The sequence below is a fragment of the Thermobia domestica genome, chromosome 4, assembly GCF_964235325.1.
Source record: "Thermobia domestica chromosome 4, izTheDome1.hap1.1, whole genome shotgun sequence".
Classification (NCBI taxonomy): domain Eukaryota; kingdom Metazoa; phylum Arthropoda; class Insecta; order Zygentoma; family Lepismatidae; genus Thermobia; species Thermobia domestica.
In genome coordinates this window covers 256,694,966-256,721,911 of record NC_137457.1, presented here as the reverse complement: position 1 = coordinate 256,721,911, position 26,946 = coordinate 256,694,966, and the positions used below count along the sequence as shown (strand labels likewise).

Genomic DNA, 26,946 nt, shown 5'->3' with positions numbered 1-26,946 from the left:
GAAAATTGAGAAAAAAAAAATCTCATTAGTCCCAGGACCTGCCAAAAGGCAGAATGCTTAATAATAATAAATACCCAGCATTTTGACAATAGGTTAATAAACTAAATTATTATGTTCTTTTCTACACTACATCATGAAAAATAACACTGTTAATTAAAAGAAAGTCGCTGTATTTATTTTAGAATGTTTCCAGCTGTATATTCATTTAAATAAGCTTCGTCCAAAGAAAAGTAGTAAATATTTTTTTTTAAAAAAATTACAAGTTACAAATGTAAAAAGAGAGCAGTACATAATTTGCGGGGTCCTCTTCCTTGCATTCTTCAGATAGTATCCATCATATCAGTTTTATTTACACAAAAGCGACTGCAAAATAGTTAAAAAGTAACACTTCAGCAACATAAATACAGAAGCCAGCAAAATATGTATATTATATCCACTATGGTAGTCCAAGATGAAATACAAAAAGTTTTACTTGTTTGAAATTATTCCTCCGCAAAGCTTATTTTAGTTCATTAAACGAATTATTACAGAGGCAGACCCTACGCAAGAGGGAACAAAACGATACACAAGAGTTGTCATTTAGTTTCCAGAAAGGGGCGGGAGTATGTCCAGCTAGCGCGTCCATTTAACGTTTATATCAATCAAATCATCTTGGCAAAAGAATGCGATCGGTGCCGAAATTGGGTACTTCCGGAACCAGAGTGCATCCGGCGACTGTGCACATTCAACGTATACATCAATCAACTCCTCTTGACAAAAGAAAGAGATTGGTACCACAATTTGACACTTGCAGTACAGGTTGTATGTGGGCAATTTCTGGATATTCCCCTTCCCCTGCCTTTAGAAATTAAGTTACGTACATGTATCAAAAGTGGGAGTGAGCGGAGTGTTCAATTTCGATGCAAATTGCTTTCTTTCTTCAACATGAGGTGAATGATATATATATTACAACATGTGCGCCACCACTGGAAATGCCCCATCCCCGGACGATTCCCATATAAGAGGAGGAGGAAAAGGCAGCATAAACTGCTAATCTGCGAAATTTCAGTTCGTTTAATTAATGTTAGCAGGTTGTTCCACTTAAAACCCTTTGATGATTATGTTACAGCTTAATTCAACCAAAAATATTCACACTAAATTGGTTACACAAATGGACTATAGGCATCTGTATACGCATGCTTTACCATTCATATAACCACCGGGAAATGCGTTACAGAAAATAATTGTTTAAATACCTCTGTTGAATATTTCTTAGGAAATATATTCCACCCCGCTGATCTACTGGCTAGCGCGCGTACCCTTGGTGCGCAGGTCCCGGATTCAACTGTCGGTGGGAGAGCACTGAATGCATTACGGTGGTTCCGATTCTACCTTCAACTGTATGTCGACGTCTCACATAGCCTCGGTGCTGACAAGTCATGCTAAACTTTTCTCTTTTAATTTCTAAAATTTTCAAAAAAAATAGTTTATCAAAACTAATCTGGTTCTTGTATCAAAACTTTCTTACTTCTTTGTTAAGTTGATTGGAAATAGCCCTACATGAACAAGAAGAGATATCTGCTTCGGCAAAAATCTCACTGGTTTCGGTAAAAAGTTTAGTCTTTCGAGAAAACGATTTCTAGAAAATCGAAATATCAGTTTTTCTCAAAATCAGTTTTTGATTTTTTCAAAAATCGGATTTACCCATTTCCAGTTTTTGTAACATATTATATGGCAAAAAAAAAAAAAAAAAAGGCTTACCTTATACCTCCGTGTTTATTACTTTCATTCGATACATCGTTCCTCTCTGGAAAAATCAACCACATAGAGCATATATTTTTGAAGATATCCTAGCTGAACCTGCGCTATTTACACAGCACATAGTTCTAATATGAGCGTGAATCTCCTTCCCGCTTTTCAATATATCTGTGCAAGTCCCTTTACGAACACAAGTAAAGGACAAAAAGACTCTCAAAGGGAATGAATTGCTATAGACGATAGGATGCTGGAAGTGGCGATAGATGTAGCCGTCAATGGAAGTAGAAATGCGTTCTGTGAGAATGCCAATATTGAAGACAATGGATCTTTCTGAGTTACCGTTACTATGATATACTTTATTTTATTTTAGGGACGAGATAGAAATTAAGAGTTTGGGTGTTCCTGAAATATGATGGTTCATAATAGACCCGAGTGGACCATGGCTGACAAGATATAGGTGCATTTTGATGGAGAAATCATTGATGGAATTCTCTTTTCCAGAGGTCTGGTGTAGAAGTGGATGGAAACATGCTGTCGGGCTTCGATCCGATAGTCTGATTGGTTCAAGACCACTGCGGGAAGCCCTTATCTGTGAAGCAGCTGATAATGGTGGGAGAAGAGCACAGCGCTCAGACTAATCTATATGGTGTGCGGAGTGTTCGAGAAATGCGGTCAGCAAGCTAAAGAACATGTATATTTTTAAGAGAGAGTTGTTAGAAAGGGACAGAAGATTCCGGATATTGGAATGGATGTCCAGTCTGAGAAGTATCGTTTGGCGTATGTGGCTGGGTAGACCAGTAGTATTCCCAGCGTAGATTGTGGAAAAACAAACAAACAAACAAAAAAAGAGTCGATGTATAGTTAAGCCTAACTAACTGCACAGGAGGAGCAGAAGGTTATGCCATACGATAAGACTTTCTTCTCGGCCGCAGAACAAGGTGTGTTGGAGTGAAGAAGTAGAACCACCATGGATTTCTAGAATGTTTTGTATCGTCTGTTATTTTCGACTACCAAATTGGGGTAGGTTCAGTAAGATCAAAGCGGAGAGAAAGGAAGCAGAGATAGGTAAACTGCTATTCTGAAGAGGATGAGATAATGGAAGAGTATGACTGAGGACAAGGATAGTGAGACGAAGTCGAGAAAGCTTGAACAGGTATTTACTATGAAGTTCTAGTTCGAGTAAGCTTCCCAACATGTGTTCAAAGTTAAAAGTGTTACATTTTGCGAAAATAATAAACTTACCAGAAAACATAATCGCATAACACTTATATACTATTTTACTATTTCTAGTAAGATTTGTTCTTCATGCCTACTTCTTTCTTTTTTTCAAGGTATATATATACAGTATATACAGTATATGTAGTTAGAACATTCACCTTTGATTCGAGGGATCCTTGGTTCGATTCCTGGATATGTGAGTTTATGGTGATTATCATTCACATTCCCTTTTCTTTGGTGACGGGGCTTTTCCTTTTCTCAAAATCTCATTCCACCATTTATTTTTCATCCGTCTCCTTTACCTACAGAGCACTAGAAGTTTCATTTAATTTTAAAAAAATACGACCAATAAAAAATTAAAACATTCTAGCTAACTTCACGAAGTTCAACCAGTCTTTTGATCTCCCCTTCTCACAATATTCAATTAAATTTAGCCTTTAGTTACACTTAAGGGGACAATTCCACTCGCTACCAACTTTTTTTTGTATTATATAAAAACAGAGAAATGATTTTACGGGAAGGATGTCTCACTCGGGTAAACTAAAAGATAATCGTAATGATGTGGGGTAATTCTGTGAACGCTCCTGAAGAAAAGGTAACGAAAGTAGAATTCCTGATAATGGAGTAGAATCTTACGCGTATTGTTGAATTGTAATGAAGATTGCTCTACGTAAAATACCTAGTCCAATATTTTACCATCTACGAAAGAACAATAACTTACAAATTTTTAATCTTCATGTTTTATTAGTGTTGCTTCTCGACTTCATAGTTCGATACTACAAATAGTTATAACAAAAATTACTATATCAACATATAGTTACCACTTCAGCATGTTCTTTTTTTTTTTTTTTCAGGCTAATGTATAAAAATAAGGCACTTTGTCAAGTTACTATTTCATCATGGTGGTTCAATGGGTCATCACTGCAATACTATTTAAGGGAAAAAGAGATCTGGTCCTAATATATAGGTAAGCAGCGACCTCTGCACGAACAAGGAATATTATGGTGGAACAGAGGAAGTCATAAGCTAACAAGAATTGTAGACTTTTTCGATCCTACCAATCGAAAAAGTCTACAAATCAGTTATCAAAACGAATGGATCAAAAGACTGAGATCTTGGCCAATAATTAGTTTTCGGATCAGGAGCCTCAACATTTTTGAACGGCCCCTAAAGCGAGTTTTTGTATTTTCTACGGAATAAGCACATCATACTGAGTTAAATGATAGTTTGGATTTGGCTGTAGTTCTCCAGATAAAAGGCGTACAAGAAAATTTTTGATTGAAATATATTGGATCTTTTGATACAACAATGAAATAAGTGAGAAATTAAAAAGGAAGATTTTACTTCTGTGATAAACGTAGAAGCATGAAAATACAGCAGATCTCAAACTTATTTTGGATACAATACAATATACAGCCATTTCTTTAATTAGTTTATTCATAATCTTACCTAATTCCTTTCTAACCAATCCGACTTAAAAAAGTCTAGCTCCCCTGGCCAGTGCGCATCTTTAGTTTGGTTCCTGACACAGGAACAAAAAAAAAAAAAAAAAAAAAAAAACTATTACGGTAGTTCGTATTTTACACTGAAGGTTTACGTCTCATAGCCTCGGTTCTGCAATCATGCTAAATTCCAATCCTACCCATCGAAAAAGTCTACAAATCAGTAAGCACACAAAATATAGCGACAAAAAAACCGACTCAACGATACAAATAAATAACAGTTTGATAATATAATAATGTGTTCTATGCTCACTGTTAGTATTTGTTAGTATTTCAATAATTATGCGGTATTACGTACTAATTAAAAAAAAAAAAAAAACTTACCTGGAGTAACTCCGCCACTTCTCTGCGAACCTGGCAGCGGAGGGTTATTCATCACTTCATTGATGCGTCTACAGTGTTCATCATCCTTATCAGTCTCCGGTTCCTATATACGGAATTCAAGAATTGCACTTTCATGTAACATATTAATTTACTTTATATTTTTTTAAAAATATGTAATTACAATAAATAGCAAGTACACTAGTATATAATTTACAGCAATATAATTTTAGCGATTTATGAATTCCTGGTAAACTTACGGAGAGTAATATTTGTATGTTTTTATTTTTTTCCAAACAAGATTGTTTTCATACCAGTCTGTTACGAAAGCTACATAAGAAATCTGATTGATGGATAAGGTTATCACCTAATGCAGGACACACTCATCGAATATGTGCAGATCGCCAGTTCTCAGACTCAAATTTGTACAGAGAATAATTTCTTAAAAACAATAAAACGACATACATATATTCATGAATGAAAATTGCAATGACAATTTAAACCAAAAATATAGAATACAGAAAACTCGTAGTGTCTGCTTCTTGGCGGTTAGTTGAACACAAGTTATGAATCACTCAACCGGTAGAGAGAAAGAACAATATAATTGACGGTGATTCCGATGCTGCCAACATTAAATTTTTTTAGTGATAGAACCATATTAATATCTCGATAGTCCTATCAATCCTATCAATACATTACGTAAACAAGTGAGCATCGTTTCACGGTGTGAAACTAAGACTTCTAAACTATCTGAACACAATACTCAAACTTGAAATAGTACATCTGTAACTACTGGTTGCAATAGAATAATAAGATCAAAGATAGAACCTTCCCCTTTGGCGCTGAATACACATAAAAAAAAAAGTCATATAGTTATCCCTTACTGCTTCTATTCTACGACGATAACGGTTGAAACCAAAAATTGTTTACGTCAACCACTTCCGGTTTGATTAGGAGGGTTAAGGGAGGAGATAGAACCTATTCTTGGGATCCTGAATCGAATGCATGAAAAAACATTTTTCAATATATCTTACAGTTTGTGCTTTATGAAACTCTGATAAAATCATGTTATATTATCCTGAAACTGAATCATTTGAAAGAAAAGAAGAAAAAAAAAACGCTTTTTGATATCGGTTACAGTTTTCGTTCTATGGCGTTAAACGAGGAAACCGGAAATTTCTAATTTGAACCTGTTCCAGTTTGTCTAGAGGCTTAATGGAAAAGATGGGACCTATTCTTTGGACGCTGAATCGATTGCAAAAAACTGCTTCTCGATATCTGTTAAATCTTTTGGTCTCATACTTGTCGACTGACGGACGGATGGAACATGCCGTTCCCGACAATTATAGTTTGGAAGTCTAATAACAGGCACATCTACAACTGAACTCAGAACTAGCATGATATGTAACTCAACACAAGCGGACAATTCGAAGTGATAAAGTTGACTGATTTGTATTTACATCTTTGTGAAAATTGAGGCTTATAAAGGTCGAGACCTACAGTTTAAAATGCGATCTGAACCATTGTAATATGTTTGATGTTCTGTACCGGGAACCGAACGCAGCATTCTATGTACCGAAAGCATGCGCGCTACTAACAGACCAGCGATAAGGGGTACAAAACGATACACGGTAGTTAACGACATAAAGTGATTATTACCAATTATGACAGCGAAACTAACCATGCTCAACACCACAATTACACTTTACAATAAAATTCATTTAGTTCCAATGATCTCACTTTGTGGTTTAGTAGAGTCGTGTCAAACTCGCGGTCCGCATGCGGCCCTTGACTCGTTTTTCTGTGATATCTCCTAAATCTTTCAGTTTAACGCCCCACGATTATACCCGTTAGACTAAGGAAAACGATGATTAAGCCAAGTAAATGATGATGGAAGAATTGGTGGAATGAGAAAGTGCGAGGAAACGGGAGTACCCGAGAAAACCCACGGACACGATGTTGTCCCATCAAAAACTTATTTTGTCGGGGATCGAACCACGAACCCCATGCCCCAGAAGTAAGCGCTCTAAAATTGAACCACCGTTTCCCTTCGGCCCTTCGTTTAGCCAACACAACAATAAACAATACATAATCTATTTATTTACGGACAGAATTAATAGAAATTCAGTTCGATTTAACTCTAAAGCAACAATTCAGAAAAGTGGACATCCTCGAATTTTACAAATAGTTGCCTGCGTAGTTTCCAGAAACCCGCTAAGTTTCATCGTACATAACTTACATGTTCGGTAGTACGTATCAGTGTGAACAATTTTTCTCACTTAAAACGAACCAATCCTTAGTGAGATCCAAGTTAACAGATATCCGAGAGCTCGTTCCACAGAAAAAAAAAAAAGAAAGAAAAGAAACATAGATGCCAGGTGAAGGAGAGAAACAATAGATCATCCATCTAGTATCCGGATTTTCTTATATGTATTCTATTTTTTAAAGAACTAGAGTATTAGGTAAGATTTTATGGATTTATTCACTTTTGAAGTTTTTTTTTCTCTCTGAACTACAGTACATCTATGACCATTGGCCCACTTGAAATGCTGAGTTTGACATCTCTAGTTTAGTGTCTTTATATTCTTTTCACTTCCCTTTCTTACAGACGACCCAGATGAAAAAGGAAAATGAAATGTACATAGTTGGCAAAATAATAAATAAAATATAGCTTAAATACTCTGATTTATAGACATGTATAAATAAAAACAACAGGATCCGATGAAACCAACATTTTATTGATTCCTGTTATATTCACTTAAGCCGGTTACACATAATCAAATATTGCATCATATATTGTATGAAAAGTTTCATTAAAATGGAATTTGACCGCGTAAGATACAAAGTTGGATGCAATTTTTGGGTTACTTTATTTGTTACAATTGTTAAAAATAAAAAGAAAAATAGAAATGTAAGCATCAGATTAACAAATAAAATATACGCAGATTCATATGTATTTAACGAAAAAGAAACCATGAAAAATAACAAGTATCTACGAACATTAAAAAAGAGAAATAACAGAAATAACTGTAACTAATGTATATTAACATAACCGCAATTTGTTAGGAATATAACATTAAAACCACGTCTAGTAGCCTGCGATGAGAAGAAGCTATCCGTGGAACCTTAGCGAGTTATTCCATTCATTTCTCCAATCTTATTCTTATTCACTATAGTTACATTATTACATGCAATCATAAAACTACACACGTACATCCAAGAGCCTAACAACTGAATGAAGAAATATAAACACAACAGCACCTATGGCCTCGCACCTCTTAAACCCATAATTCTACCGAACTTCAAGTTTCTTTTCGTATTTCAACTATCTAAAAAGAAAAATAAACACACTGCTGAACAAGACTGCACTTATTTAATATAAAAACACATTTATATTTATATTTAATATAAAAACAAATGTGTTTTTATATTAAATAAGTGCAGTCTTATTCAGCAGTGTGTTTATATTTCTGATTTTATTCGCAAGACGTTGACTATGATTGTGTGTCAACTATCTAAAAGGTAAGATTCTGTGTCCCAAGGAAACGTCTACTTAAATAACATGGGAATTTCTTCCTCCCCCTTTAGACCCCTTAAAAACTAAAAATTTTCATTTTTGGCAATTTTTTTGTGGGGTAGTCTCGGAAGGCTACAATCATGTCAAATTTCATCATTCTAATCCTGCCGGAAGTGCCTAAACATTTTGGGGTGTAGAAGATGTCCCATATACAAAACATGGGAACGATTTTTCAGTTCCCCATAAAGCCACTCTAAAGTTGGAAATTTTGGTGATTTGTGTAGATAACAGCAACGAAAACATACAAGCATACCGAATTTCAAGTTTTTATTCCAATTCCAAGTACCTAAAATATGAGATCATAATACAAAAAAAGACCCATTTAAATAATATGGGGAATTCATTCATCCTTCCTTTAAACTCCTTAAAAATTAAAAGTATCCACTTTTCGCAATTTTCCTATGAGTTAGTCTCGGAAAGCTACAATCATGCAAATTTCAACTTTTCACGTCAACTGGAAGTATCCCTTTATTTTATGTCAGTTCATGTAGTTTTATATTAGTTAGGACAGGATGTTGCTCGCAAAAGGAAACCCAATTAAAGGTGTTTGCAATGAATTCATAAATAGCGGATATTTTATGGAAGCATGGTGGTACAACGCTTAGCTCTGGTGTGTGGAATTTCTGGTTGGATCACAAGCAACGTGAGTTTCTGGTGAACAACATCATAGGATTTTCTCGTTTCCCCTCAAACTATCACTCCGCACTTTATTTTATAACAACATGGACTTATGTCTGTACACATCTGTCATTCACTAATGTCGGAATTTCGGCAATTACTATATGGTAGATGTATATCAAAATTAGTCCAACTAACTATTTGTACTTATGCGTCAGTCTAATTCCATAAATTGTTATTTCACAATTGTTCACTCTCATTAACCAAACATCTCCTCCAACCTAAAGGGCATATTGCTAGACGTAGAACTAAAAATTGTATTTCATTTCATTTCGGGTGATTTGTGGGCTATTTCAGTTTAAAATAACTTCTGAACACTCATAAACAAACAAACAAACAGACTGGATTAATTTAAATCACTTGAATATTTAAATAAAAATCGTTGATTTAAATCAAATTCTGAAATAAGTTAATCTAAAGTGAAAATAAGTAAAATCTCGTTTTTGTTCTGTTATTTCGATTATAGAAGATAATAATCATAATACAATGAGACGCAAATGTACGTACAGCACAGTATGAAAACGAGTGTCATGCAGAGGATGATTAGGAGAAAACCCGTTTTTGAACGTGTAACGGGCAATCCTGCTTTCTTCTCTTTGTAACATAGGGTTTTTAAATCGTTAACTATTCCAACGGGGGAAATCACCATGGACATTTAACAAGAAAATTCTTTTATTTGTTTGTTCCCAGATAATAGAGGCGTATTTAGAGGTATCCGATCACCTCTCCGAAATTTTATATATATATATATATATATATATATATATATATATATATATATATATATATATATATATATATATATATATATATATATATATATATATATATATATATATATATATATAAACTTTGCGCGAAATTCATGTATTTTATATGTATTTCGTGCTGCAAGCTAGTTCCCGATTATTTAAAAATATGTCCCTCCCAAATATCAGTAATTTTTGTGAAAAAAAAAAAGTGTCATATTGATAAACGCTGCTGTACTTTCTCCTTAATGCTTACGAAACGTTGATGGGATTGAAATATATCAACGATCGGAGATTAATTCCAAATTCAATCCCAATATTTTTACTTAAATGGCATAATTAACATTTAATACTGATTCCTAAATGTTTTTTCTTGTTCGCGACTTGTATTGTACGAGGAGAAAGATTTGATTTAAATTTAAAAAATCAACAGAAAGGATTTTTTAAAAATCATGATTTTTCCACCCAGCAAACAAACAAAATCATTATAAATTAACAGACAGATACTCTACTACGAAACTAATATTTAAACTTGGAAAGCAATATACGTAAGTAAATACCTGCATCCAAAAGAACAGTTTCCGACTGGAAAGCTTAAATTTCAACACATACACACGTCCCGTAGTGCACTGGGGAACCTTCTTATATTCACAGTCATCAGGGAAGATGATAAGATCCTGCAACGAAAGCAAAATATCAAACATCCTAACAAATACTGTACTACTCACATTCGTACTGCTGTCGATTTCTTGCTTCAAGGATTAAGAAACAATATAGGGTGTTTGAAAAAGAACTCCCTAGTTTTAAGTATAAATTTAATTTGAAAATGAATGAAAACTTACACCAATGAGTACATATCATGAAAGAGAATTTCTTCAAGTTTTGTTTAATGTTGGTAGACTTCAACGTGGGATCCATTTGTGGCCCTGCACACGTCGAGACGATATTCCACTTCTCGCCACGTATTCACCAACATTTCAGGTGTAATTATCCCAATCGCCGCGACAATTCTTTCCCGTAAGTGAATGATGTCTCTGATCTTTTCACTGTACACAATATTTTTTATGTGGCCCCAAAAGAAAAAGTCCAGTAGGGTTAAGTCTGGGATTCGTGGTGGCCAAGGTATTGGGCCAGCCCTGCCTATCCACCTTCCTGGAAGGCAAGTGTCAAGAGTCGACGTCGGTGCCACTGGTGCCGTCTCAAGGTCAAGCAGACCTGACAACTGCAGAGGAGCCAAACTTGGAGAGTTGATGAATCAAACACCACAAACTAGAATAGTGTATGTCACTTTGTACAGATTCTAGAACACATTAAAACTAGGGAGTTCTCTTTCAAACACACTGTATTTCAATCTACTCGGGGATCACTTCGGGTTTACTTTTGTATTGTCCTATAAAGAAAATTACGACACTGAAGTATCTAAAGAAAAAAAAAACTGCATCACTGTTAATTGATTGATCTGTCTTACGTTATATGCTAATACCCGATACAAGGAAGGATCCAAGTGAAAATATATCTTTAATTTGTTTGTGGATAGATATAAATTCAGCTAAGATTTATTAACAATGATGTGAGTGGCGTGTATATATATATATATATATATATATATATATATATATATATATATATATATATATATATATTTGTTTACCTTTTGAGTTCTCGTCTGGAGACACAAATTGCACTATGTGGCAAAGTTGCAAATAAAGAACCATAGATTTGATCTACCAATTTATCAAATAGTTATATCGATTCTTTCTAGATGGTAGCTAAAGTCAATATTGATTGATACTAGCATCATTTATTAGTGCAGAAATCGATTCAACTGCTTGTTTTATTCGTCAAGTAATGCTAATAGCTCCAAGTTAATCTGTGACGTTGCCACATTGAGAAATGTTGATTCCTCATGGCGGTTGAAGGATGCCCCGGAGGGCACACCATCATATAACATTTTCGTTTCATTTTGACCTGTAGAACAGTGCTCTGTGGTCCGTGGGCACTATTTGTAAAATACCCGTTATATATATATATATATATAGGATGTTAATGAACTATACCGACAAACTGAAAGAGAGGATTCCTTATATCAAAAGAAAAGTTCATATGGACTTATGGGGAAAAATTGCATAGTTTCAGAGCTAGTGCTGTCCAAAATCGCGGGAAAGATAAATTTCAGCAGGCCCTATTTCGAATTACAGAAACTGTGGTTGGTAGTCCTTACGAGCGTACAGGAAGTCAAGCATACACAATCCAAAAGTGCATATTTCATCAATGTTCAACGGGTGTGCAGGGTATTCTCTACAGAGTGCAATTCTCACATATGCCCTAATTACAAGGTGAGCCCAAAGTAGGCAAGATGTAAGTCTTGACAACAATGGACACCCAATGCTTTTGGAGTCGAAAAATTTTTGGAACCGGCAGCTCTATATTTTTTTATGTTTGGAATAACGTGTGCTGCGATGTAATTCGTCACTATATATTTAACTTTTTTTTTTTCCACTTATAAGCGTGAAAGAAAACATCACAGCACGCCTTTCCTCCAGTACGAGAGACCATGCAGCTGACTGTCCTTAACACTTCCGACATCTCACCAAAGGATTCCGTGTTCACTGCTGTCAAAGCTTATCGTTTGTCTACTTGGACCAAGCATAAAGTCACAGCACATATCAAAATTATATTGACAGCGTGTCTGGGAATTACATCCTGCAAGGAATACTCTGTATACCAATTGAACATTGGTGAAATATGCATTTTTGGATTATGTATGCGTGACTCCGTTTACGCCGATAAGAACCACCATCCATAGTTTCTCGAATTCGAAATAGAGCCTGTTGAAATTTAGCTTTTTCACGATTCTGGACAGCCCTAGCTCTGAAACTATGCACTTTTCCCCATAGGTCCACATGAACTTTTTCTCTTAATTTGATATAAGGAATCACCTCTTTCAGTTTGTAGGTATAGTTCATTAATACCTTGTATATATATATATATATATATATATATATATATATATATATATATATAGTGTGACGTCTTGATTTTTTTTATAGGACAATACAAAAAGTAAATTCAAAAAAATTAGTGTTAATAGGCTGCTAGCTTAAAACATTAAATTAGTTCCGCAGATGATCCATTTGTGGCCTCAAATATTGATGTTTTTACCGTATACTCAAGAAAAACACAGTGGAACAATGGTGAGGACAGTATTTCTTATATAATATGTACCTTTCTATTAGCAATTATTAGAGCTAGGAATTTTAGGTGCAAAATTTTGGTTAAAAAGATGCAAAAAATGCGAAATTTTAGTTTAAAAAAGGTGAAAATTTCAAATGTAAATCTTCATACAAATAATAAAAAAGCAAATAACATTATATATGTTGACTGAAAACTTATCGATGTATTAAAAAAAAAGTATGCCTAAACAAGTCCCAGAACAGAATGTTACTGAAGTCACAGGTCCAGAAAACTGTTAAAACAGATTAGCATTTAAAATTTCAATGTTTTTCTCCGTTTTCTGGTCACTAAGTAAGGATTGTGGATATATATGATTAGCGGACGCGTTTTTGCCACGGGAGACTCAGGTTCAATTCCCGGTGGGAACTCATATGGTTTGGATTCCATGGTTCGGAGATTTCGCAATGATATGAGGATGTTGGTCAAGGTTTGGCAGACAATACTTTGGAAAATTTCCATATAAAATTCAATACTCTGCATCAGGGTGGATTGATTTAAATCAGTCTGATTTAAATCAAGATTTAAATCACTTGATTTTTTAAATAAATATCGTTGATTTAAATCAAATTCCGAAATAAAATAATTTAAAGTGAAAATAAGTAAAATTCCGTTTCTGCTCTGTTATTTCGGTTACGGAAGTTAATAATCATAATACAAAGAGACTCAAATGTACAGTATGTACACCATACTATGAAAACAAGTGGCATACACAGGATGATTAGGGAAAATCCGATTTTGAACGGGTAACGGAGCAATGCTGCTTTCTTCTCTTCGTAACAATGGGTTTGTGTTTTTAAATCGTTAACTATTCCAACGGGGAAATCACCATCGACATTTAAGACGGAAATTCTTTCGTGTGCGCGTCTGCTTGTTTGTTCCTAGATAATAGGGCGTATTTGGAGGGGTCCTATCCCCTCTCCGATTTTATAATTTTTTTTTTTTTTTTAATTTATAACTTTAGGCGAAATCTATGTATTTCATGTCTTAAGCTAGTTCCAATTTTTTAAAAATATGCCCCTACCAAACGAACTTCATATCAGTAACTTTTGTGAAAAAAGTGACATTTTGATAAACGTTGCTATACTTTTACCTTAATGCTTAACCTTTTAAATTATATTACCTATTTTTATTCTATTAAAAATCGAATCTTCATTGCTCGATTAAAAAAGTACCAATAACCTTTTTACTTCGTTTTGTTTTTCAAGACTGAAGGCATTGTAGAACATGTTACATATGCTTTCACGCCTTTCTGCGTCGAGACATAGTGTGTGATGACATTATAAATTTAAAAAGATTTTTTCGTTATGCCTATTATTCTTATTTTTTGGCGGGTTTACATTTTGCATTCAAAAAAACTGAAATTTTGCACACTCGTTCAGTGCACCCCTTAGTATTTTTCAGATGTTTTCAGATCTCTGCGTGAAAACAGGGGGGTCCAGAGGGAAAAATGTAAAAAAAAAATATATATATATATATTTTTAACAAAATAGCTTTCTCCGCTATTTAGACGGAGACATATGAATGGTACCGTTTGAAAGGCTGTTCTGTTCTGAAGAGAAGTACGTACGAACCATGATCCTAGGATAAATAGGGATGTTTCAGAAAACTGTTACCTGAGATCTTGTTTTATACGGGAATCTAAGGTATTTGGGGGATATTATTTTTCGCGGGCTTACTTTTGCACCTAGAAGATTGAAATTTTGCACATTTATTCAATGTACCCCTTAGTATTTTTCAGTATTTCAGATCTCTACCTTAAAACAGGGGGTTGGTCCAGAGGGGTAAAAAGTAAAAATGAATATTTTTAACAGAAAATCCCCTTTTTCGTGATTTTTCCGCCCCAGATACACGATGGAGACATTTGAATGGTACGATCGAAAATCGAAAATCTTTTTTATTACAAATCACGACCCTAGGATAAATAGAGATGTCTGAGGATTTTTTTATTACATGCGGGTTATCTGGGGCATTGTGGGGATGTTCTTAGCTCATTGTTAAATATTTTCCCCGTCCTTATTATTCAAGATAACTTGAAATTTTATACACACATTTAGTACACCCCTTAGTATTTCCCAGTTGATTTTGAGATATGTGCGTTAACACAAGGGAGTCCAGAGGGGATCAAAATTTGAAAAAAAGTCAGAAAAATCCCATTTTCTCTCAAAATTTCCCGCTTCAGGGACATGATAGGGAAATGTAAATGTAACCGTTTCCAAGGGTGTTCTATTCTGAAGAGAATGAGGTATGAACCATGATCCTAGGATAAATAGGGATGATGATGTAGTTGCTTGACTGAAAGTCCATACTTTTCCTTTTAAAAAAAGCCAAAATTTAAGTGTTAAGAAACATTGTTTGGGATTAACAGAGGTTAACAACTGAGGATTAATTCAAAATTCAACCCTAATACTTTCACTTAAATGGCATAATTAACATTTAATACTAATTCCTAATGCTTTTTCTTCAGTTCGCCACTTGTAATTTACGAGAAGAAAGATTTGATTTAAATCAAAAAAATCGATTTAAATCAAAAAAATCAACAAAAATGATTTTTTTAAAAAAAATCATGATTTTTTTCCACCCTGCTCTGCATAAAAAAGACATATTTATAAGGAAACAAATTTTTGCAGGCGACAGAATTAAATAGAGAGCATTAAAGTAGAAACTAACACCTGAAAATACTTGAAATCTCGCTGTAGACTACGGGCAGTTATCACTCTATGGCGTAACAAATACGCACTGGGACAGAATTTGGACCTAGCATCAGCATTGTGGGAAAACAAATACGAAATGAATGCAATAATTCTTCGAAGCTTACGAAAAGGATCGGGACACAATACTAAAAATGTTGGAAAAACAAATACGAAACGAAGTCAATGTTTGCGATGTAAAGTTTGTTCGCGCGAAACTGAGTAGCAAAAAATTTAACGAAATGAAGGAAGGAATTGTTGTCATCTTTTAGTAACAAGTAACAGTAAAGAAAACTGAGAAAGAGCGATGATACCCTCAAACTTTGACATGCAAAGTGGGCTTCTAAAACGAGAATCGATATGTAATAAGTGTGCTTATAAAATGGAATTACTCCAGAGCTGTGATGATGGAACGAAATGGCTCTTTCACAAGAAAGGAAGTACGGAACAGAAAATAGATCTACAAACTATGACAAGGAAAGCTGACATTCACCAAGAAAGGCAGTGAGAAAAGTCCATAACCGCTATGGCGGTCACATAGAGAAGATTTGTGTGCGCTTTTTGCATCAAGAGTAGTTTACCCGTATACGCACCAGCTTCGCCCTGCTGGGACTCGGTTAGAGATCATTGATGCTTTCTAGAGGCCACCTAGCACATGTTGGTTTGTTTCCCAACAATTATTTCTGGTGACTTCCTTGAACTGCATCTATACCAAGTGGGGTATTGTCATTCCGCCCAGCGCAAATATTTTGGAATAATTAAATCTGTAAAGAATTATGAATTTTGAACGATTATTTCTGGAAGTCCTCTTCAACGAAATGTATGCCAAATGAGATATTTTCATGTCGCACAGTGTAAATTTTTTGGGGGGCAATACGATGGAAATCGGTGAAAGAATTATAACTTTTCAACAATTATTTCGAGGGTCCATGTTCCGTTCAGGGGTCGTAACCTAACCTAATATAACGCCATATTATGTAATCAAACGAAAATCAATGGAAACAAGTGGAAAAATTGCAAATTTCGTGTGGAAGAAATTACTGGACTCCCTTAACGAAACATTGACCATTTCGAGTAGTGTACCAAAACTTGACCTGCACGAATACGAGTTCCTACAGCACTTGTAAAGGTTTACCACCAGTAACATTGGTAAATGTTTAGTAATGGGGGGCCAACACTAACGAAGACAGAAAACTACGTGTCTTGCGGGGCTCTAACCCGCCTTCACTCGCAGAGGCTCGCTCTGCAACACTGTCTAAATTAAATGTTATTAACCTAATGTAATCAAATGTGAATAGAATATCGCAAAAAAAAAAAAAAAAAAAATTGGTTAAAAACCTACCCCCCCCCCTTTCCAAACCTAAGCAATAGCCATAACATTACACTTGTAAACATCAAATACAGCTTTTGTACATTGTGCAGGAATACTCCGCCGGCGGAAAATAGTATGTAATACAGTAATCGTTATTACTTAAACCGTCGTAGGATTGAGTATAGCCCGCTCCCTCCAGTGATTTTTAACGAATCATAGTGATTCTAACGATTCATACTAGTTCATAATGAATCGGAATCACATGTTATAAAGATTTAAGATGTAAATCTTGTGGTAAGGAAGCTCTTTTAGTATAAGTAGTAGTAGTAGTAGGAACGGGTTAGAAGCAGGGGTTGGTTGGGTTCTGTTCCCGATATAAGTAGTAGTAGTAGTAGTAGTAGTAGTAGTAGTAATAGTCGTAGTAGTAGTAGTAGTAGTAATAGTAGTAGTCGTAGTAGTAGTAGTAGTAGTAGTAATAGTAGTCGTAGTAGTAGTAATAACAGTAGTAGTAGTAGTGACTCTTCCAGTTCCGGTGACAAAGAACTGGGGAGAGCGGGCTATACACAAGCCTCATTTACCTCTGCCACATGCAGATTTTTTTCTTATAAACATGTATTTCTATGCAGAATATAGAATTTTACCTGCAAATTTTGCGAAACGTAGTGTCCCTAAACTTTTAAAGCACTAAAGTTAATACAACCTAACTGAAGTTAAGCTAACATAGGTAAAGGAAATAAAAGGTTAATTCGGCTTTAGTTTCCAAAGACTGAATACGCATTTGGCATGAGAGCAGGATTCGATTCCCAGAGGAGTTCATGTTATTCGGATCCCAGGTTAAGCTTTGGTGCCAAACGGGACAATAATTTCCCAAGTTAATGCACTGCGACATCCTAAATCATTGGGTTTAATTTATTCCAAGCAAGCCTAAAGTAAATCTCGAAAATTCACACTTGACACATATTATAACTGTAAGGTCTGAAATTGTTACTATTTCACGTCTCTTAGCCATCCATATACAGTTATTAAATTATTATACATACATCTTCGGTAGCACCAGACTGACGATCCTTCCAACAAAAATGAATCAGCCCATCATCTGACTGATATAGATACAGCAAACCTTTTCTTTTATCTGGATATACCATCTTCCCTTTTAGGGTCATTTTTCCAGCTCTAAATTCCACAAGATTTTTAGATTGTGAGCGTGACGCTGAATTACCAAATAATGCTCCACCAACCGGCATTTTGCGTCACAATTCCAAACACTAGGACCCACAAAACCTAAACGTCACGTAATGAGTAGCACAAGAAACAGCAACAGCGAGCGAACACTGAAACAAATGACATATGAAATACGTTAGTTAAGTTTTTAACTCATTTTGGGAATATTCAAGCAACATTGTGCTCAACTAAGGACACTAGTAGACTGTTCTTTCTTTCTCATAGACTTTAATTTAATTTCCTTTTTTATATATATAGCGAAAGAGATAACCAGCATCGCTTAAAAATAAACCTATTATTTTGCGAGCTGCATTGTTCGCTATGTGATTTGTTCCATGCAGGAGTAAAAGTGAATCTGAAAAAGTAGGGAACGGTGGTAGCGACATGACGTCTCGCCGTTCCCCCTGCCTATCTTTGCCCATTGTAACTTTTTTAGGAACTGGGTGAACGCCGGACATTTTTTTTGGAGGTAGGGGATGGCGTACCCTCGCGTTCCCGCATTTTTACCCCTGGTTCCATAACATTTTCGCTCTTCCTATTCCATGCCAGCGCTTGCATGTCTCGTACCGAAAAAAAATCGCGTTTCCAGTCATTTTTTGGCTAAGTAGAATTTTGATGTCATGCAATAACGTTACTTGGTAAGATGCGACTTTATCTCTCTTTGTAGGGAACAAATTCAGTTCATGAAGTCAGGGCTGGATTAACATGTCTGGGGGTTCGGAGCTAGAAAAAATATGTGGCTCCTGCTGACTTCACTTAATATATTACTGGAAAGTACAATAGGAAAGTTAAGGGAATATGTTTCATATTTTTGGTCGTATTTTATTTTATGATGATGATTGTATATTCATTATTCTTTTTAGATAGCCAATTGAGAATGTGATCAGAGCGGAGGCCCTGCGTGAAATTGACTGTGCGTATATTGCTAATTAGGGATCGTCCACGTATTATGTAACGCTACAAATAGGGAGGGGGTTTGGCTTTGCACTAAGAAGCGTGACAAGGGGGTAGGACGAGGTTTAGGTCTTACGTAACACTTTTTTTTTTTTTTGCTGAAATTTTTATTTTTATTCTCGGATTTATATTAAATAAAGAATTTTATTCGGTTCTTTTCTTTTTTATAAATAAACTAGCACAATACCCGTTCTTCACACGGGGAAAATACCTTTTAATTTGAACATAAAGGGTACCAAAACTGTCATCAATCTACTTTGGGACTTTAGAAACTGTGAACTTGACGCTAATATAAGTCATTTTCAATTATTTTTACATGTCACCATCCCTCCTTAGAAGTACTAACGGGGGATGAATTTGGATTTAAACAACATCGGAAGTGCCACTGTTCCTCTCCTCGACTCCAAAAGCTATGGATTTGACAATAATATCGGTTGTTTTAGATCATTTTTATACATCTCTCCCTCTCCCAAGTTGCATGGGTAAATTTTAACTTAAATGGCATAGAAAGCGTTACTGTTTATCTCAGCGACCCCGAAAACTATGGACACAACATTAAGATCGGTCATTTTCGAATATTTTTTATGTCACCACTCCACTTCCCTAAAGTTGCGGGGACGAATTTTGATTTAAACGGCATCGGAAGTGTCACTGTTTATCTCAGTGACCCCGAAAACTATGGATTTGATATTAACTTCGGTAATTTTCGATCATTTTTATGTCTCTCTCCCTCCCCATGTTGCAGTTTCAAAATAAAATGATTTTTAAAAATCCCAGGCTAGAACTTCATCTATATTAAAATTTGATCGAGATCGGTCGGGTGGTTAAGAGTTAATAAGTTACAAATATAGTCGCTTTCATTTTTAGATATATATATAGATAAATAAATATTTTTATTGTTTTGGAAAATTGCGAACTATGGTCTATATAAATTGAACCATGCAGAAGGGATTCGAAGCAGGCCCGTATCCAGGGGGTCTAGGGGGCCGCCCCCACCTAAATTTTTGCTGGCCCCCATAAAATTTTCACGGTAGGCTTCCAAATAATGTATAATATGGTGATGAACTATAATATGGTTGGATCGGGCCCCCTAACTTCAGCCAGCCCCACCCCCTACATTTTTGGGCTGGCTACCGTCCTGATTCGAAGACGCACTAGACACCAGATGACTGCAGGGACACCACCATGACACCAACATCAGACACCAGCGTGACGAACTCTGCGTTTATTAATTCTATTAATACAATACAACACCGTTTAGTGGCTATGACAGCATTGGATGTACGGAACACACTTTTCTAGAGTTAGTTGATAGTGATCGTAACCACGGCTTGAAAATGCCCTCGCATTCCCACTCATATCGCTATTTCTGACAATATTATCTAAAACCTTTGATTTGAGTCATTATCACTTCTTTTGTTCTAAGGGGTTTCGTATATGAAACAGACGATTTTCTTTTAGTGAAATATACAACTTTAGTAGTAAGGGGGACACTCTCTCTTAATGTTGATTATTCAATGTAGGGGCCCCCATGCCCCATAGTGTTAGTGCGAATGAATCAGGGATGCTTTGGCCCGGGATTGCGTCACCTCTTGAAATTTTGCTTATGCTTACTCAGGGGCCAGAGAATGCATAGGATCACTCAGGATACATAAGATCACCTTGATTCACATGAGGAGGAAGGGGTATAGGACCTCGTTCCCTTTGATGAGTATAAAAATATTAATTTCCGAAGTTTTTTTAAAAAACTTATCCTATTATCTTTCACGAGACCTTTTCGTTATATAATTGAGTACAATGGTTCACTTTTTAAATTTGTGAATCATTTCGTTCCCTTTAATGAGTATTAATGATTAGTTTTGGGGCCTTATTACGTTATATGATCATATGGAGGCGTGCTTAAGATCATTCCCTTAAATTTGATATATACTTCGTGATCCATTTCGTTTCTTAAAATATACCTCAGGGATGAACATAGATACCTTAAAAGTGTATTGTTCACCCTTACCAATTTTAAGTTAATGTAAGACCTCGTGATTTATATCGTTCTCCTTGAATAACCTTTTAACTATTCTTTTGGTAGGATCAGTGACCCATCAAAATCAAAACATCAAAACCAAACATTTTCTTTGTGCTTTCAAAATGTCAATGGCCTGCGTACTAAGGCCAGTTGTTTTCATAATGCTGTTTTATCTAACTCTTATGACTTTATTAGCTTGGCAGAAACTTCTTTAACGACAAATTATTCTGACTCAGAATTCTTTGATGATAGGTTTGTGGTCTGGAGACAAGATAGAAATATTGAACTTCAAAAAAAGGCTAAGGGTGGGGGAGTATTGTTTGCTGCGCTAAAAAATATAATATTCAAAAAGTAAATAGCTGGGAAACTATCTTTGAAAGTGTAATTGTCAAACTGATTTTGAACTCAATTACCGTGTATATTTGTACTGTTTACCAGTGGCGCAAATCCCGGGGGGACGAGGGGGACATGTTCCCCCAATCTTGGCCCTGGGGGGACTGTCCCCCCAATAATCTGATGTGAAAAGTGCTTTTTTGGGATAAGTGTGATTATTTGTGTTCGACTGCCACAAAGAAATATACGATGAAATAGATTAATCTTGGCTTTTCCATCTTTCAAACTGAACTTCGTGCTGTAGTGCGTTTAGTAGTCTCATCAATATGTATTAATTCCACTTCCTCTACTTGGGCACTAATTGAAATAAATGCCAGAGGAAGATATGCTCCTCTCCTCATGCTGGAAAGTTGTCTCAGCTGTAGGTACGGGCACAAATTCCGGGAAAATAGGGGGACATGTCCCCCCAACATTGGAACTGGAGGCTCTCCCAATAATCCGATTTAAAAAGTGCTTTTTGCATATCAGTGTGATGATTTGAGTCCGACTGCCACAAAGGAAAGTGAGATTAAATTGGTTTTGGAATTTTCATAGATCGGAAAATTTTCATCACGATGTAGAAACAAGTGGAAAAAAACTGTTTGTAAGCTGGACAATTTTGGATATTATGTATAGTGATGTTTGGTGAAAAATTTTCCACTATATTTAACTGCACATTCAGCTATAAAATTCAATTCATGTAGAGGGAAGCTAGACAGCAACAAATTATCATTTTTAGAATTAGCTTTCGGAAGCCAGAAAATTTCTAATATTTCAAGTTGGGAAGTAAAAATTTACAGTGTTTCTCTCTCTCTCTCTCTCTCTGTCTCTCTCTCTGTGTGTGTGTGCGTGTGTGTGCGTGTGTGAGCGTGTGTGAGCGTGTAAAGTCCAGGGAACATACATTGAGTTCGTAGAGAGCAAATATCCCATTGCAATATTTAAAATGTAACAAGAAATTGAAAAGAAACCTTTGTGAATTTATCAATTTCAGAAACAGAAAATTCCACTATTTCTTCACATGTAGGACTGCCTATGTAATGAAATAAATACATGAAAGTTCCTTATGAAGATTATTTTTGTAACAGAAAATAAGAAAAAAATATTTTATTGTCTTTAACACTCGTAAATCATAATTTAAATATTGGAATTTTGTATAATCAACATCTTAGAGCAGATATTTGTATTGTAAAACTAGAATTATTATGTATAAAAAGGTATTAGAAATAATGACGATTCGAAAGAGCAAGTACATATATATATATATATATATATATATATATAGGGTGTTTCAGATAAAACGTCCAGTGCTTATAAATCCGAAACGGCTGAGAGTAAAAAGATGAAACAAAAGCTGAGATAGGAAAATGTCATAGGGCGCATCACATGGTGTTGTTGTGGTGACTCCCAGGGCCCTCCTTCAAGGGGGCCCAGGGGCCAACTTCTAATTTTCAAATAGGAACACGTATTGAATCATACCTCATTCAATAGTACTTGAAAAACGAAACAACTTTTGTTGGAAACAATTTTCGATTTGAGCCACCGTTTTTAAATGGCCGCAAAAAGTGGGTCCTATATCAGATAAAACGTCCAGTGCTTATAAATATGGATAGGAATATGTCATAGGGCACATCACATAGTGTTGTTGTGAAGACCCCCAGGGCCCTCCTTCAAGGGGGCCCAGGAGCTAACTTCCTATTTTCAAATGGGAACACGTATTGAATCATACTTCATTCAATAGTACTTGAAAAACGAAACAACTTTTGTAGGAAACCATTTTCGATTTGGGCCACCGTTTTCAAAATGGCCGCAAAAAGTGGGTTCTGTATCAGATAAAACGTCCAGTGCTTATAGGCCTAAATCAGAAACGGCTGATAATAGAGAGATGAAACAAAAACAGATAGAAACGATGATAAAGCATATCAAGTGGTGTTGTTGTGGTGACCCTCAGGAAACTCGGCGAAGGGGGCCTAGGTGCCAACTTCAAACTGATACAGGACTTTTTGCGACCATTTTAAAAACGGTGCCCCAAATCGAAAATTGTTTCCTACAAAAGTTGTTTCGTATTTCGAGGACTTTTGAATGAGGTATGATTCAATACATGTTCCCATTTGAAAATTTGAAGTTGGCCCCTGGGCCCCCTTGAAGGAGAGCCCTGTGGGTCGCAACGACAACACTATGTGATGTGCCCTATGACATTTTCCTATCTCAGTTTTTGTTTTATCTTTTTATTCTCAGCCATTTCGGATTTATAAGCACTGGACGTTTTATCTGATATAGGACGCACTTTTTGCGGCCATTTAAAAACGGTGGCCCAAATCGAAAATTGTTTCCTACAAAAGTTGTTCCGTTTTTCAAGTACTATTGAATGAGGTATGAATCAATACATGTTCCTATTTGAAAATTTGTAGTTGGACCCTGGGCCCCCTTGAAGGAGGGCCCTGGGAGTCACCACAACAACACCATGTGATGCGCCCTATGACACTTTTTTATCTCAGTTTTTGTTTCATATTTTTATTCTCAGCCGTTTCGGATTTATAAGCACTGGACGTTTTATCTGAAACACCCTTATAAAAGAAATGTTTTTTATTTTGTAAATTAAAATGAAATTACTTGCTTTTAGAACGCAGCGCTAATAATGCTGCTTTTTATGTTTCTTTTATTATTTTATTGGAAGAACAACTTCACAAATAAGCTTTCTTATTAGTTATATTTCACTTTCTCTTCTGTTTATTTCTTTCACGTTTATTTCCAGAAAATGGTCAGTATTTGCTTTCATGAGTAACTTAAACTCGAATTTTGGATAGTCAAAAATTTACAGTAGGCACTTTACATTATCTCTACTTATTTATAAATGTTGCAGTATGCAAATCTATAAAAGTAGTAAAGCTATGAGAAAACCGTCTTATGCCTATTAAACTGACGAAATCTAATATTGTAAGATCAAAGGGGGATTCTGAGGGAAGAACGCATGGAAGTTTTTGAAACATTCTTGAAATGAAGAATCGTTAGATTTTCACTTCATGAAACTTTTTAAGACAATATTCATTACCAATAAATTTCACGGCTAAACAACGATGTAGGAATAAGTGGAGTATGTTTTTATGAATCGGAAAATTCGTCTCAAAATTTTCCGGAAAATTTTCATCACTGTACAGGATAGACAATTTTTCGATTTATGAAAAATTGTTTCACTTGTTCCTACATAGTACTGAAAATTGAACCATGAAAACTTTCACATTCTTTAAACGATCTTTTACTTTTTAACATTTCTATACATGAATTAAATCAATTTTATGAATACTGAGGAATTGTTTTGTTAAGAACGGAAAATTTTCCGGAAAAATATAGAAGAAAATTTTCCACCTCACATTACGGCTAAATAACGATGTAGGAATAAGCGGAGTATGTTTTTATGGGTCGGAAAATTTTCATCACTGATGTGAAGTGAAATATAATGGAAAATTTTCCACCTAACATCACTATACATAATATCCAAAATTGTCCGGCTTACTAAAAGTTTTTTTCCACTTGTTTCTACATCGTGATGAAAATTTTCCTATTCATGAAAATTTCTTTAACTTGTTTCTGCGGAGCAATAAAACATTCCGATTCACAAAAAGTTGTTTTACTTTTTGCTTCAAAACGATGAAAATTTTCCGAATCATAAAAACATTCTTCAATTTTTCTATATAAGACAGAAAATATTTCGATTCATGAAAAAATGTTTCACTTGTTCCTATATAGTACTCAAAATTGTCGGAGTCATGAAAATTTTCAGATTCTTTAAACGATCTTTCAATTTTTAACATTTCTATACATGAATTCAACCAACTTTATGATTGCTGAGAATTGTTACTTGATTACTGATATTTTTTAGAACGGAAAATTTTCCGGAAAAATATAGCGGAAAATTTTCCGGATTCCACCTCACATCACTAAATACATGTAAAACATATTGTAATTATCGGGAGTATAAGGGAAAAGAAGTGTTTGTCTTTTATCGGGAATTGATTGAGGATTTTCCGGCATTGAATACCATATGAATTCCGGCATGGAATTATAAATGAACTAAGATATAGTATAATGTAATATGGAGGCTACAGGGAAACAACATTGTTTATTGCACCGGGACTCGAACTAGTATTCTCCCACGTGGAGAACCGTACGCTAACCTTTTAATACTTGCAGTGTGGAGTTTTCAGTTATAAATGAGGGGTGTAGATGCAAAAGGGCAATCTCCACTCGGCCGAAGTTTTCAGGACGAGCGATTAATTGATATCTCGTAAACCCCATAAGATTTTAACGTACAGATTCTTTGGCATAGTAGATCGTAGCAATATTAGAGGGTTGAACACAAATTTTCTCCAGAGAAAGTCCCTCATGTTTTGTAATTACTGTTTCAAAATTGGAGATTGCAAGTTTTGAAAATGAACGTGGAGATTTTTTCACAAGCATTTCTCTTTTCGGGAAATTTTTCCTCTCAGGTGCAAGATAGTGATATGCACAGCATTCGAAAGGCTGATTCATGCCGAAGAGAACGAGGTACGATGCATGAATTTAGGATACATAGTGATAATACTGTAGATAAAATGTGTAAATACTCATTGACTAAAAATGTGTAAATAAAGAAAAAATTCAAACGTTGGAAAAGTTCCTGGCACATTTCTATTTACTCTAGGATCATGATTTGTACCTCACTTTGTTCCAAATAAAAGTAGGTTTCCAACGGTACGACTTCTATATGTCTATAAATGTCCCTGAGGGGAGAAATTTAGAACAAAAGGTCAATTTTCTCCTGCAAAAAACAACCTTTTTTCGGTTTGGGCGGGATTTTCCCGCTTCTGGTACATAGTAGGGAAATTTGAGTGCTACATTTGGAAACTGCTTTATAACGAAACCAACGAGGTACAAACTATGTTTTTACGATTAATAGGGATGCGTCACGTGATATTCGCCTTCAGTTTTTACTGGGAGGATGTAGGTTTTGATCCAAACGGACTTCACCGCTCGGTCGGGGATACTTAAGACAATACAGTCCCATCTGTAACTCAATTTCTCAAAAAAATTGGAGATTACCACTTTTGCATCTACACTCCTCAAATGTTATAAACGTTACTGTGTATGAACAAACTTATACTGAACAGGAAGTCAGCAGAATCCGCGCCGGGAATCGAACCAGGGCTCTCCGACGTGGAAAACCGTACGATAAACATTTTGCTTACCAGGTGTTGTTACTTATATGTAGCTATGAATTGTGTAAGACGTATAACTGGTATTTATAAAGTATATGTTAAGAAGGAATTATATTGGATAGGGAGCCATGACACTGCCGGTGTAAGTTTTACCTATATTCTGTCTCGACTA

General features: G+C 35.4%; 1 protein-coding gene and 1 long non-coding RNA gene across 4 annotated transcripts in view; one reads left to right on the top strand and one right to left on the bottom strand.

Annotated features, from left to right (window-relative positions):
- The window catches only part of Rpn13 (regulatory particle non-ATPase 13), a 60,186-nt gene extending 41,844 nt beyond the window's left edge, over positions 1 to 18,342 (bottom strand). For 2 of the 3 annotated variants that reach the window (XM_081755788.1, XM_081755789.1), the window contains exons 1-3: positions 18,056 to 18,341; positions 10,343 to 10,459; positions 4,782 to 4,884 (exon numbers count right to left, since the gene is read on the bottom strand). In XM_081755788.1, the coding sequence (XP_081611914.1) occupies positions 4,782 to 4,884; positions 10,343 to 10,459; positions 18,056 to 18,259 (424 nt within the window). In that variant the 5' untranslated portion in view covers positions 18,260 to 18,341. Of the gene's footprint in view, positions 1 to 4,781; positions 4,885 to 10,342; positions 10,460 to 18,055 lie in introns of all 3 variants that reach the window. The other variant, XM_081755790.1, reaches the window with a different exon arrangement.
- The window catches only part of LOC145684005 (uncharacterized), a 201,765-nt gene that overhangs the window by 157,037 nt on the left and 17,782 nt on the right, over positions 1 to 26,946 (top strand). Inside the window, exon 2 of the long non-coding RNA XR_014131225.1 lies at positions 3,810 to 3,922. This is a non-coding gene — a long non-coding RNA (uncharacterized LOC145684005). The remainder of the gene's footprint in view (positions 1 to 3,809; positions 3,923 to 26,946) is intronic.